The sequence below is a fragment of the Myxocyprinus asiaticus genome, chromosome 22 (genome assembly GCF_019703515.2).
Source record: "Myxocyprinus asiaticus isolate MX2 ecotype Aquarium Trade chromosome 22, UBuf_Myxa_2, whole genome shotgun sequence".
NCBI classification, from domain to species: domain Eukaryota; kingdom Metazoa; phylum Chordata; class Actinopteri; order Cypriniformes; family Catostomidae; genus Myxocyprinus; species Myxocyprinus asiaticus.
Window position 1 is genome coordinate 15,343,172 of NC_059365.1, and position 13,107 is coordinate 15,356,278.

Consider the following 13,107-nt stretch of genomic DNA (forward strand, 5'->3'; position numbering starts at 1 on the left):
CTTCAGCGTGTGTGTGTGTGTGTGTGAGCTTGCATAATTTCTCCCCAGGACCATTTATAATCTGACAAGCAATAATGAAGGCTGGTAGAGTTATAACCCTGAAAGATAAACTTTAATCAAGCTCTGTTACCGCCGCTCTATTTGAGCATGCCCCAGCATATCCAACATTGTAAGCATCATGTTGAAAGTAAATAGCAAATGTGAAGGCATTTAAGATCGGCCATTTAAATGTGAAGGGCAGGCTAATATCATTACCATCGGAACTGTCAATAGTGACCTCTAATCCGTCTGTGCTCTATTTACTAGAATTATGGATCTTGAGTTAAAAATGTACAAACTAAAATGTTCTGTTTGTTCTCATTTAGAAGGTTATCAGATGGATAGAAGGTGAGGGATAACATGCTTTCTGATGTATGTGCTGAGCAATTTTTCACATCATCTTAGAGCAGTGGTTCCCAACCCTGTTCCTGGAGGCCCTCCAACACTGCATATTTTGTATATCTCCCTTTTCTGACACACCCAATTCAGGTCTTGGAGTCTCCACTAACGAGCTGATGAGTTGAATCAGGTGTGTTTGATTAGGGAGATATCCAAAATGTATAGTGTTGGGGGGCCTCCAGGAACAGGGTTGGGAAACACTGTCTTATAGGAAGCATTTGAAACTTTTCAAAAACACAGTAATTATGCCAAAACTGAAACTCAAAGTTTTTTGATTGTCCAGCCAAATTTCTAAATAGTCACACTCTGCTTTCTCTGAATCTGAGCCAAACCCATCTGTCACAGGAAAGTAATTGGTCAAATTGTGTCAATTTTGCACATCATTACTAATAGCATTACATGGGCAAGTTTAAGTCAAATGGTAATGGACTGATTGAAAAAGCTACTAATTATTCATATTTGCTTTTATGCTCCTGGATTACCCAAAACTGAATGGAAGTTCAGTATCCAAATTATTTCAGTGCACAATGAATGTTTGATGAAGATTTTTGGGGTTGAAGGCTGATTATTAGCTCCAGGCTAAGATTGAAGGGAAACTGCAACCAAGCTGACAGTCTTGTTATCTCTATTCGACTAAATGAAAATCATGGCCTGAATCCATCCAAGAAGATTAGGAAAATGAGACCGCATTACTAGTGTCATTTTGCATTTCTTCTGGTTTGGGAGTCACTTGATTAACCCATGCCAGAGGCTTAGGTGATCAATTATTTGCAACTAGAAAATAAATTTCAAAGGTTTGTCTCACAAGACTTATATCATTGAGTGAAATCAAATACAGAGTATTTGAACATAGAACATAGTAGAACAGTAAATTTATACAAAAGTTACTTCTGGTACTCTAATTTGATTAGACAAGTGCCATCCCAAGAAAGCTGATATTTATTATACACTGTACACCTTTTTTCTTTTTTTCCTGTTAAATTCTAGCAGCTGTGGTTTCCATGTTTCAGGCATCACAGTGTGTCATTTTGATGACTGTATATTTTAGTTAACATCTGTTCATATTATTAGATGTATATACCCCCTTCTGGAACTACAAAAATCTGCTTTTCACTTTAAAATGTTTTGTTACATGCTATAACAACAGAAGGCCACATGATGATTTAAAGTTCATTAAGACTGGCCCTTCCAGGGCAATGACCAATAGACACGTGTAGAGTGTTACCCACACAAATACAAAACACATCAGGGTAATGTCACGTTATTCTTATGTTTTCCCCAAGGACTCTTAGTTTGAAGAGACTCTTATTTTGAATTTTTGTCTACCTCTTATGTCTGTCTTCCTGTACTTTATCCTAATTGTATCCCAGGTGTTCCTCTTCTTCAGAGTCTTCTTCTTCTGGTTCTTCTTCTTCAGGTTCTCCTTCTGAGTCTTCTTTGGGTTCTTCTTCTTTAGATTCTTCTTCTTCTTCATATTCATCTTTGTGATAAAGGTTCGGGTTGGGCAGATAAAGGAGGAAGCTCTCTCTCTCTCTCTCTCTCTCTCTCTCTCTCTCTGAACAGACATGAAGACTCTGGTCTGTCTCTCCCTCTCTCTGTGGACTGGCTGTCTTTTATCACCCTGACTCTCACTGCAAACGTAGAGATGGTAATTAGTCACAATTCATCTCAGATGGAAATCATTACCACTTCCTCTATCCCCAGATGGGCGCTCGACCACGCCCTCACCTCCACAGTCGTCTTCTTCAGACTCTCCTTTAGATTCTTCTTCTTCAGATTTTTCATATTCTTCTTCATATTATTTTCTTCAGATTCTTCTTCAGGTTCTTCAGAATCTTCTTCAGATTCTTTGGAATATTATTCTTCAGATTCTTTGGAATATTATCCTTCAGATTCTTCATCTTCAGATTTTTCTACAGATTCTTCAGGTTCTTCTTCAGATTCTTCAAAATCTTCTTTAAAATCTTCTTCATCTTCAGATTCTTCTTCAAATTCTTCAGATTCTTCATCAGATTCTTCAAGATTTCAGAATCTTCTTCAGATTCTTTGGAATATTATTCTTCAGATTTTTCTACAGATTCTTCAGGTTATTTTTCAGATTCTTAAGATTCTTCATCAGATTCTTCAAAATCTTCTTTAAAATCTTCTTCATCTTCAGATTCTTCTTCAAATTCTTCAGATTCTTCATCAGATTCTTCAAGATTTCAGAATCTTCTTCAGATTCTTTGGAATATTATTCTTCAGATTTTTCTACAGATTCTTCAGGTTATTTTTCAGATTCTTAAGATTCTTCATCAGATTCTTCAGAATCTTCTTTAAAATCTTCTTCAGATTTTTTATCTTCAGATTCTTCTTCAAATTATTCAGATTCTTCATCAGATTCTTCAGGTTCTTCAGAATTTTCTTCAGATTCTTTGGAATATTATTCTTCAGATTCTTCTTCAAATTATTCAGATTCTTCATCAGGTTCTTCAGAATTTTCTTCAGATTCTTTGGAATATTATTCTTCAGATTCTTCATCTTCAGATTTTTCTACAGATTCTTCTTTTGGATTCTTCAGGTTCTTCTTCAGAATCTTCTTCAGATTCTTCTTCAATTCTTCAGATTATTCTTAAGATTCTTCATCAGATTCTTCAGATTCTGATTCTTCTTTAGATTCTTCTTCAGATTATTAAAATTCTTCAGATTATTCTTCAGATTGTTCAGATTCTTTTTTTCAGATTATTCAAATTCTTCTTCAGATTCTTCTTCAGATTCTGATTCTTCTTCAGATTTTTCAGATTCTGATTCTTCAGATTCTTCATCAGTTTCTTCAGATTCTTCAAATTATTATTCAGATTCTTCTACAGGTTCTTCAGATTCTTCTTTAGATTCTTTATCATTTTCATAAAATTCTTCTTATTCAGATTATTCTTTTTAGATTCTTCAGATTATTCTTTTTCACCAGATTCTTAAGATTCTTCTTCATCAGATTCTTCATAATATTATTCTTAAGATTCTTTGAAATATTCTCCTACAGACTCTTCTTCAGATTCTACAGGTTCTTCTTCAGATTCTTCGTATTCTTCTTCAAATTCTTTGGAATATTATTCTTCAGATTCTGATTCTTATTCAGATTCTTCAGATTCTTCCTCAGATTCTTCATCAGCTTCTTCAGATTATTAAGATTCTTCATCAGATTCTTGATTCTTTAGATTCTGATTCTTCAGATTCTTCAGATTATTATTCTTCAGATTATTATTCAGATTATTCAGTTTCTGATTCTTCTTCAGATTCTTCTTATTCGGAGTCTTCTTCAGATTCTTCTTTTTCAGATTCTTCTTCATATTCTTCAGAATCTTCTTCAGGTTCTTCTTTAGATTCTTCATCTTCAAATTCCTCTTCTTCAGATTCTTCAGAATCTTCTTCAGGTTCTTCTTTAGATTCTTCATCTTCAAATTCCTCTTCTTTAGATTCTTCTTTTTAGATTCTTCAGATTCTTCTTCAGAATCATCTTTTTCATCAGATTCTTCTTCATCAGATTCTTTATCAGACTGTTCTTCAGAATCTTATTTTTCATCAGAATGTTCTTCAGATTTTTACTCAAATTCTTCAGATTCTTCATCAGATTCTTCTTCAAATTCTGTTTCTTCTTCAGATTATTTGGATTCTTCTTCAGATTATTTTTCATATTCTGATTTTTCTTCAGATTCTTCATCTGATTCTTCTAATTCAGATTCTTCTTATTCAGATTATTCTTCAAATTCCTCTTCAGATTCTTCTTCACATTTTTCAGATTCTTCAGATTTTTCTTCAGATTCTGATTCTTCAGGTTATTCTAATTCAGATTATTTTTATTCAGATTCTTCTTCTTCAGATTCTTCTTCAGATTCTTCTTCATCAGATTTTCCTTCAGATTATTCAGATTATTCTTTAGATTCTTCAGGTTCTTCAGATTCTACTTCTTCAGATTCCTCTTCAAATTATTCATATTCTCCTTCAGATTCTTCTTTTTAATCAGATTCTTAAAATTCTTCTTCAGATTTTTCTTTGGATTCTTCAGATTCTTCTTCAGGTTCGTATTATTATTCAGATTCTTGTTCTTAATCATATTCTTCAGATTTTTCTTATTCAGATTCTTCAGTTTCTTAATCAGATTCTTGTTCTTCAGATTCTTCATCAGATCCTTCTGCTTCAGATTCTTCATCTTCAGATCCTTCTTCTGATTCTTCAGACTCTTCTTTTTCAGATTGTTCTTGTTCAGATTATTCAGATGATTCTTCAGATTCTTCATCAGATTGTTCTTCAGATTCTTCATCACATTCTTCTTTTTGAGGTTATTCTTCAGATTATTTTTTTTCTTCATAGTCCTCTTCAGATTATTCAGATTCTTCTTCAAATTCTGATTCTTCTTCAGATTGCTCTTCAAATTATTCATATTATTCTTCATATTCTTCTTTTGATTCTTTTTAATCAGATTCTTAAGATTCTTCTTCAGATTCTTCTTTGGATTCTTCAGATTCTTATTCAGGTTCTAATTATAATTCAGATTCTTCTTAATCAGCTTCTTCAGGATTTTCTTATTCATATTTTTCAGAATCTTTTTCAGATTCTTCTTTAGATTCTTCAGTTTCTTCATCAGTTTCTTCAGATTCTTAATCAGATTCTTCTTCTTCAAATTGTTCAGGTTCTTCAGATTCTTCATCAGATCCTTCTGCTTCAGATTCTTCATCTTCAGTTCCTTCTTCAGACTCTTTTTTTCAGATTCTTATTGTTCAGATTCATCAGATGATTCTTCAGATTCTTCATCAGATTCTTCTTCAGGTTCTGATTCTTATTCAGAATATTCTTCAGATTATTCTTTCAGATGCATCTTCAGATTCTTCTTCAGATTTTTCTTCAGCTTCTGATTTTTCTACATCAGATTCTGATTCTTCTTCAGATTCTGATTATTTTCAGATTCTTCAGATTTTTCTTCTTCAGTTTTATCATTTTCTTCAGATTATTCTTCAGACTAATCTTCTTCAGATTCCTCTTCTTCAGATTATTCAGATTCTTCTTCAGAATCGTCTTTAGATTCATCTTCAGATTCAGATTTTTCTTCTTCAGCTTCAGATTCTGATTCTTCTTCAGGTTATTCTTCTTCAGATTCCTCTTCTTTAGATTCTTCTTCAGATTCTTCTTTTTCAGATTCTTCATATTATATTTCTTTAAATTCTGATTCTTCAGATTCGTCTTTTTCCGATTTGTCCTCAGATTCTTATTTAGATTTATCTGCTTCTTCAGATTCTGATTTTTGTTCTTCAGCTTCTTCAGATTCTCATTTTTCTTCAGATTTTTCTTCTGATTCTTGATTCTTTTTCAGATTCTTCAGATTCGTCTTTTTCAGATTCTTATTTAGATTTTTCTTCAGCTTCAGATTCTGGTTCTTCTTTAGATTCTTATTCAGGTTCGTCTTTTTCAGATTCTTATTTAATTTTTTCTTCAGCTTCTTCAGATTCTGATTTTTCTTCTTCAGATTCTGATTCTTCAGATTCTTATTCAGATTTTTCTTCAGCTTCTTCAGATTCAGATTCTTCTTCAGGTTCTTCTTCAGATTCTGATTCTTCTTCTTCAGATTCTTCTCCTTCTTCATACTCTTCATAGTTGTATTCTCTATAATTACTACCTGTTTAAAAAAAAAATTCACAGTGGCATTTTTATATTCCTTTTGTTAAAATTATGGTTTTTAATACTCCGCTCATGTACTGTATGTTTACAGTGTTCCAGGCTGTCAGTCTGTGTGTTTCAAAACACAAAGCTTGATCCTGCTTTGGCTTTGTTTGTAACCTTTTGTTAGTGGAGCAAATATGGGCAGAATTGCTGGCCATATTGTGTCTCAAGTTGCTCAATATTAACTTTAATATCAACGTGCCAATGGCCGAATCACAGCTGTGCTAACATTCAGTACGTTAACATATTGCTTGTGTAATTTTGCTTAAATATTAAGAAAAATAACAAACTGTTGAGAAAACAGTAGACTTCAATTTTAGAATTTAAGGATAGATTATCTTTTGTTGTTCTATTTTTTTAAATAGAGGCTAATCTGCCTTTATTGCCAATTATTAAGCACATTCCTAGAGCTGTGTATCCATAATCAGGGACTGAAAAGGAACCACAGGCGGCGATCAGGAAATAATTTTTGATCACTGGGAAGCCATTGTACACTATTTCAGAGAATATAAATGTATCTGCAGTCTGCGGACTTTAAATTTAATACAGTAACTATAACATTATATGAGACTTCTTTGATAAGCATAATTATAATCCAGTGGAAAGATGTTCTTTTTTAAACATATTTCTTAAGACCATTCAAAAGTTTGGGGTCACTTGCCTGAAATGTTTCTCATGATCTTAAAAACATTTTGATCTGAAGGCGTATGCTTAAATGTTTGAAATTAGTTTTGTAGACAAAAATATAATTGTGCCAACATATTAATTTAATTACAAAACTAAAATTTTATTTAAACAAAATAAAGTTTTTGAAATGGATGACTTGGACCGAATAATTAAGAAAAGCAGCCACTAAGTGCCAAGCATATAGGTAGGAACTCCTTCAATACTGTTTAAAAAGCATCCCAGGGTGATACCTCAAGAAGTTGGATGAGAAAATGCCAAGAGTACATTTCTGCAAAATCTAGGCAAAGTGTGGCCACTTTGAAGATGCTAAAATATAACATAGTTTTGATTTACTTTGGATTTTTTTTTAGTCACAACAAAATTCCCATATTTCCATTTCTATTCTTCCATAGTTGTGATGACTTTATTTATTTTTCACATTTTAGAATAATAGTAAAGAATAAGTAAGTGACCCTAAACTTTTGAACGGTAGTGTATGTAGGCCTAATGTGACCCTGCATTTTAAAACTTAAATAAATAGGTGTAAAAAAGTAATAAAAAGTATGGTTAACAAATACAATTACAGTAAGAGTGTGTAATGAGCGATTACCTCTCTCTCCCTTCTCCTCCTCTTCCTTCCTCGAATGACTAGTTCAAATCGGCTCCAGTAGCCTTTTGTCTGTTTACATGGCAGATCTGGTAACATTGCAAATGGTACATCACACCCTTACCACAGAGCACTCTCATTTAAAAAAAAGAAAAGAACATCACTAACCGTTCTTTAAAGTAATAATTCACTAAAAAATGAAAGTTCCCTCATCATTTACTCACTTCCATGCCATCGCAGATATATACCAGATGTATATGACTTTTAATCCCTTGCTGAACACGATCAAAGATTTAAGAAGAATAGCTCAGCTCTGTGGGTCCATACAATGCAAACGAATTGTGACCAGGACTTTGAAGCTCCAAAAACTAGATTAAGTCAACATAAAAGTAATCTATACATCTCCATTGTTTTAATAAAGGTCATCTGAAGCGATCCAGTTAGTTTTGGATGAAAACAGACCAAAATATAACTCCTTTTTCACTTTCCATCTTGCCATTGCAATCTTTAGGCACAATCATGATTTTAAGCTTGATTACACTTCCTAGTGCTCGACGCATGTGCAGAGTGCTAGATGGCATTGTAGGAAGTGTAATCGAGCTTAAAATCATGATCACCAAAGAGACTGCTGTCAAGATGTAAAGTGAAAAAGGAGTTACATTTTGGTCTGTTCTCACCAAAACCAACTGGATTGCTTCAGAAGACATTGATTAAACTACTAGAGTCTGATGGATTATGTTTATGCTGACTCTAAGTGCTTTTTGGAGCTTCAAAGGCCTGATAACCATTCACTTGCATTGTATGGACCTTCAGAACCGAGATATTATTCTAAAAATATTTGTTTGTGTTATGCAGAAGAAAGAAAGTCATACTCATCTTAGACTGCATGAGGGTGAGTAAATGATGAGAGAATATTAATTGCTGGGTGAACTAACCCTTTAATTTTGTTCTAACCAGTTACCAATTGGAAAGGAGGCAGCAGAACACTACAGTTTCTGCTCAGAATGAACTGAAATGAAAAACATTTAGGTTTTAGTCCCTGTCTATAGTTTCACAGTGTTTACAAAATGGATGTATATTGCTCTTGCTTTCATTTCCCAGTGCTTTGGTTCAGTTTTTAATTCTAGTTTTGTCCTTATCTACAAGGTATAAGACAATTATGTTTCAGTTTTCCAATTTAAATCAAATAGTGATCACTGGTTTAACTATACATACCTAAAGATATGTTCCAATAATACAATGATTAAAGATTATGCCATTGCATTCAGGGTGCATAAGGCTGCCAACAAAAGAGCCAGTCATTACCCTGCTTGCTGCCATGGTGCAAAGACATTGCCTTAAATAGTCTAATTAACTTAACTGGTCACATAATTGTTGTGCCCGCTCAAGCATACTTTTTTACAGAACAATGCACACCTAATGACAAACTAATGCCAATTGTGAGTAGATAAACCCTCTTATGGCTAGGATAGTCATTAACATGAAAACATGTAACCCACTAGAGTGAGACACAGTAAGTAGGAAAATAAATAAATAACAATATCTTGTACAGTGATAAGATAAACAAATCCTTTGTCTAAATAGGTCAAAGGCACTGTGAGTCTAGCAGCCAATAAATCACAACTTGTTTCCAATCCCAGTTGTCCAAAAAACACTGTGTGGCAGTGTGCTTAACTCATCTTGTTTTTCATGATGTATGGTGGAGAGCTCAGTCCCCGCATTAGAGATAGGCCTCCACTCTGTTCTTTTCTCTCTCGACTGCTCCAATGAGTGTGGCGATGGCCTCCACTTCTCTACTCCTGCTTATCACACTTCTGGTTCAGCTGGGTTTCAGAGTTTTAGTGGAACCAATCAATCTCACCCATCCTGAGTTAATGTTGGCCTCATGTAAAGTAGAAATTGATTGATTGTGGTTGAAACACTAGGAAAAAGTACTAGCTGAGTTCAAAGAATTGTATAATATCTTCTGTGTTATTAGAATAAGTGGGCAATATCAGGATTAAATAAAGCAAAATACTAATAATAATAATAATAAAAGCAATAAGCGGAGAGCCTAAAACACCTTTACCCAAGGTAAAATCCTTGGCACATTAAAGGAATAGTTCATCCAAAAAATGTAAATGCTCTCATCCTTTACTGACCCTCATGCCATCCCAGGTGTGTATGACTTACTTTTTCTGCAGAACACAAATTAAGATTTTTAGAAGAATATCTCAGCTCTGTAGGTCCATACAATACAAGTAAATTGGTGCCAAAATTTGGACTCTCCGAAAAGCACAAAAAGTCTGCATTAAAGTAATCCATAAGACTCCAGTAGTTAAATCAATATCTTCAGAAGTGATATGATAGGTGTGGGTGAGAAACAGATCAATATTTAAGTACATTTTTGCTAGACATTCTTCCCCCTGCACAGTGGGGGGCATATGCATGAAGAATGTGAATTACCAAAAACACAAGAAGAATGTGAAAGTGAAAGTTAAAATGGAGATCAATTGAGCAGAGAGGAGAATTTACACTAAAAATTGACTAAAATATTGATGTGTTTCTCACCCACACCTGTCAGATCGCTTCTGAAGACATTGGCTACATTTACCTGCACCCTCTTAATGCGATTATAATGCGATTAAGCCAATACTGCGATTAAACTGTAGCTCATGTTGGTGCCAGACGGTCTGGTTTGAGTATTTCTGTAACTGCTGATCTCCTGGGATTTTCACACACAACAGTCTCTAGAATTTACTCTGAATGGTGCCAAAAAACAAAAAACATCCAGTGAGGGGCAGTTCTGTGGATGAAAATGCCTTTTTGATGAGAGAGGTCAACAGAGAATGGTCAGATTGGTTCGTACTGAAAAAGTCTACGGTAACTCAGATAACTGCTCTGTACAATTGTGGTGAAAAAAGTAGCATCTCAGAATGCTATTCTGAGATGTGGGTTGGCGCTGTTTTGGCGGCACGAGGGGGACCCACACAAAAGTAGGCAGGTGGTTTTAATGTTGTGGCTGATCTGAGTATATGTGGAGTACTCCTATTTTAATCACTTTATACAAGCATGCAAATAATTTAAATCGCATTTCTTCCACTCTGACCAAAGCGCGCCTGCGCCAGTTCTGCAGACGGATCATGTTCCACTCAAGCACAGTTTAGAAAACATCACAAAAAAGAAAAAGCAGCACTTACTTTTCGGCTCCATGTAAAACAGCAGTGCCATACACCATTTTCCAGCAGTGGTGCTCCCCATCTACAACCCCACCAAGGCAAAAGAAAACATATTTTCCAGAGTCCTGAATGTCCGTTTGCAGTCTGAATTGAATGCTGGCGAGATAAAAAGACCATATGCCACAAAATAATGGAAAGGAATCATGTCTATGAAATTAGTTTGCGCTCGTGGGCGAAACACGTGACTCTTATGAATCGATTCTTTTTAGTGAATTAAAACAGACAGAGCAACCAGTGTAGTCCGACAATGTGTTTTTCTTCTTTCTAAAAGTTGTACAGGCTTATACAGTTTTTAATTTGAATTTCAGAAATGGCACAACGATTATTCTCAATGCTGTACAGCAAGTAGCCTCCACTTTTTGCACTCTTTACATAGAAATCAAGTTTTATGAGTGTTCAATCACATATGCCTGTTCAGTATGTTCCAGGCCAGTTCAAGTCCATTTCTTATTTTTTCATATAAATTTCCACAAATAAGGTGTTACAGTAGTGACATTTTACCATTGGCTAACTGTTGAGGCAAACTGTCATCTTAGTGTAGCACTTCCTTCACTCCTCGAAATGAAGTGCTCTGGGTTCGTTAAAGTATTAGAGTTACTGTTTAATTCCAGAGAACATGACACAGAATACAAATTAAATATTAATTATTTAGATGTAAAGTCAAATAACTCAATGGGGAATCGAATGGGGAATGTAATAATTCAAATAGGGAGTCAAATAATTCAAAAGAATCAAGTAACCAATCAAAATATTCGAACAGCGAATCGACTAATCAAAAGAACCTTCCGTTCAAAACTTACAGCTTTTCAATGTTAAAACACTTATATAAACACATTTGTCAACCATATTCAAAGGTATACACTCTTAAATACTCTTTTCCTTGGTATACACTGATATTCACTGGATCCAGACTCTTTTAAAGTGTAAATAAGCCAGCAATTAACTTAGATATTAAAATAAACAAACCAAGTATTCCGTTACAGGCCTGTGCGACGCTTGGGTACGTTGAGGCGTAAAACTATGTCGCCGCTTCTCTTTAACAGAGCAATAAATAAAAGAACTTTACTCACGAAGTATAATGGGGTCCTGCAACCATTAGCAGTTCTTGTGATCGGCAGGGAACTGAGAAGGGCAGCAGCGAGAGAGCAACGAGTGATATGGTGATTGCGATCCATTTGCGAGTAGTGATGTCCGGTTCGTGAACGAATCGTTCTTTTGAACCGGTTCTTTTTAGTGAACTAAAGTTCACCAAATCGGACTGAATCGTCTGAAACAACAGAGTCAACGCTGATCCACAAGTTACTCAATCAAAACTCACTTTCGGACGTTCCTGAAAGTCACTCCCACTTGAAATGAGCCAATATCCCGGAGAATATAATCCTGTGATGCCGGGTTTTGCCACCTTTTCTTATTATCAGCGCTCCAGTTACTTCAACAGTACACTGAACTGAGAACTGTCTCTTTCGGACGTGTCCGAAGAACCGATGAGTCAGTAACCTGAACTGAGAACAGCATCTCGAGCTGCTGCCTGAAACTGAGCATGCGTGTACCGAGGGTTGGCGTGTGTGGGGACGAAATGAAAGCTTCATTAAAAGGTAATCTGCATATAAGGATAATAACACATAAAAAATTCTGGAAATATGTTGTGTCATAACTGTCATAGTGTTATCGACGATTATCTGGTCGCAAAATTTCACATCAACATTACATTGACAGTCGCGAGTCTCTGACAGCTCGCGAGACAGTACACAGTACACACTGAACTGAGAACTGTCTCTTTCGGATGTGTCCGAAGAACCGATGAGTCACCAGTACACTGAATTGAGAAAACAGTTCAGACTCGGAGTCTCGGACATGTCCGCTGAGAACCGATGAGCTGCTGATAACGAGCATGCGTGAACCGATTACTTGAATGAGGGGGCGAAATGTAAGTTTCTTTATGGTTTCTCATGGTTTCTGTGAAAAGTTGAGTTGATTAAGAAGACTTTTTTTTTTTTTAACTTTATATACTTTAGACATGTATCTAAAACATCCGCGTTTGCACATCATTGCCCTTTCTGGGTGCTTTTGTTGAAAAACGTTAATGTAGGAAACGTATCCAAGATTATTATTATTATTATTTAATTGAATAAAATGTAAATATGTGCTTACACACAGCTTTATTTGAATGTGTTTTGACCGTGTATTTCCATTCACCGGGATAATAGCATTACGTATTAGTGACGTCATTGTCTGATGACATAAACAAACTGGTGAATCGTTTTTTTTTTTTTTTTAACTGGTTTATTGAAACAAACTGTCCGAAAGAACCAGTTCGTGGAAAAGAATCGGACCTCACATCTCTACTTGGGAGTCGGCACCTCAGAGACATACCGGATAGCCTGGAGCTCCATCTGGAGAAGAAAATCTAGCATGGCCAGGGGAACTCGCGGGTATTCCCGGTTACCCAGAGCACTACCTGGTTAATGATCTCCAAGGAGGCCAGAG

The 13,107-nt window shown here is 35.1% G+C and overlaps 1 protein-coding gene across 1 annotated transcript; it reads right to left on the minus strand.

Annotated features, from left to right (window-relative positions):
- Window positions 1-613: 613 nt before the first annotated feature.
- si:ch73-288o11.5 (ribosomal RNA-processing protein 8) lies at window positions 614-11,780 on the minus strand. The gene is made up of 4 exons (XM_051650649.1): window positions 11,691-11,780; window positions 10,582-10,642; window positions 7,406-7,491; window positions 614-6,085 (listed from the first exon to the last, which is right to left on the minus strand). Exons 2-4 carry the CDS (start codon window positions 10,640-10,642, stop codon window positions 5,738-5,740), a joined length of 495 nt encoding a protein of 164 aa, XP_051506609.1. The 5' UTR covers window positions 11,691-11,780; the 3' UTR covers window positions 614-5,737.
- Between the last annotated feature and the right edge of the window lie 1,327 nt (window positions 11,781-13,107).

Coding starts and splice junctions, on each gene's coding strand:
- si:ch73-288o11.5 (XM_051650649.1), bottom strand. CDS start 10,642: ATGGGGAGCACCACTGCTGGAAAATGGTGTATGGCACTGCTGTTTTAC. Junction 7,492..10,581: donor GTTTTACATGGAGCCGAAAA/GTAAGTGCTGCT, acceptor CAATGTTACCAG/ATCTGCCATGTAAACAGACA. Junction 6,086..7,405: donor GGAGGAGAAGGGAGAGAGAG/GTAATCGCTCAT, acceptor TTTTTTAAACAG/GTAGTAATTATAGAGAATAC.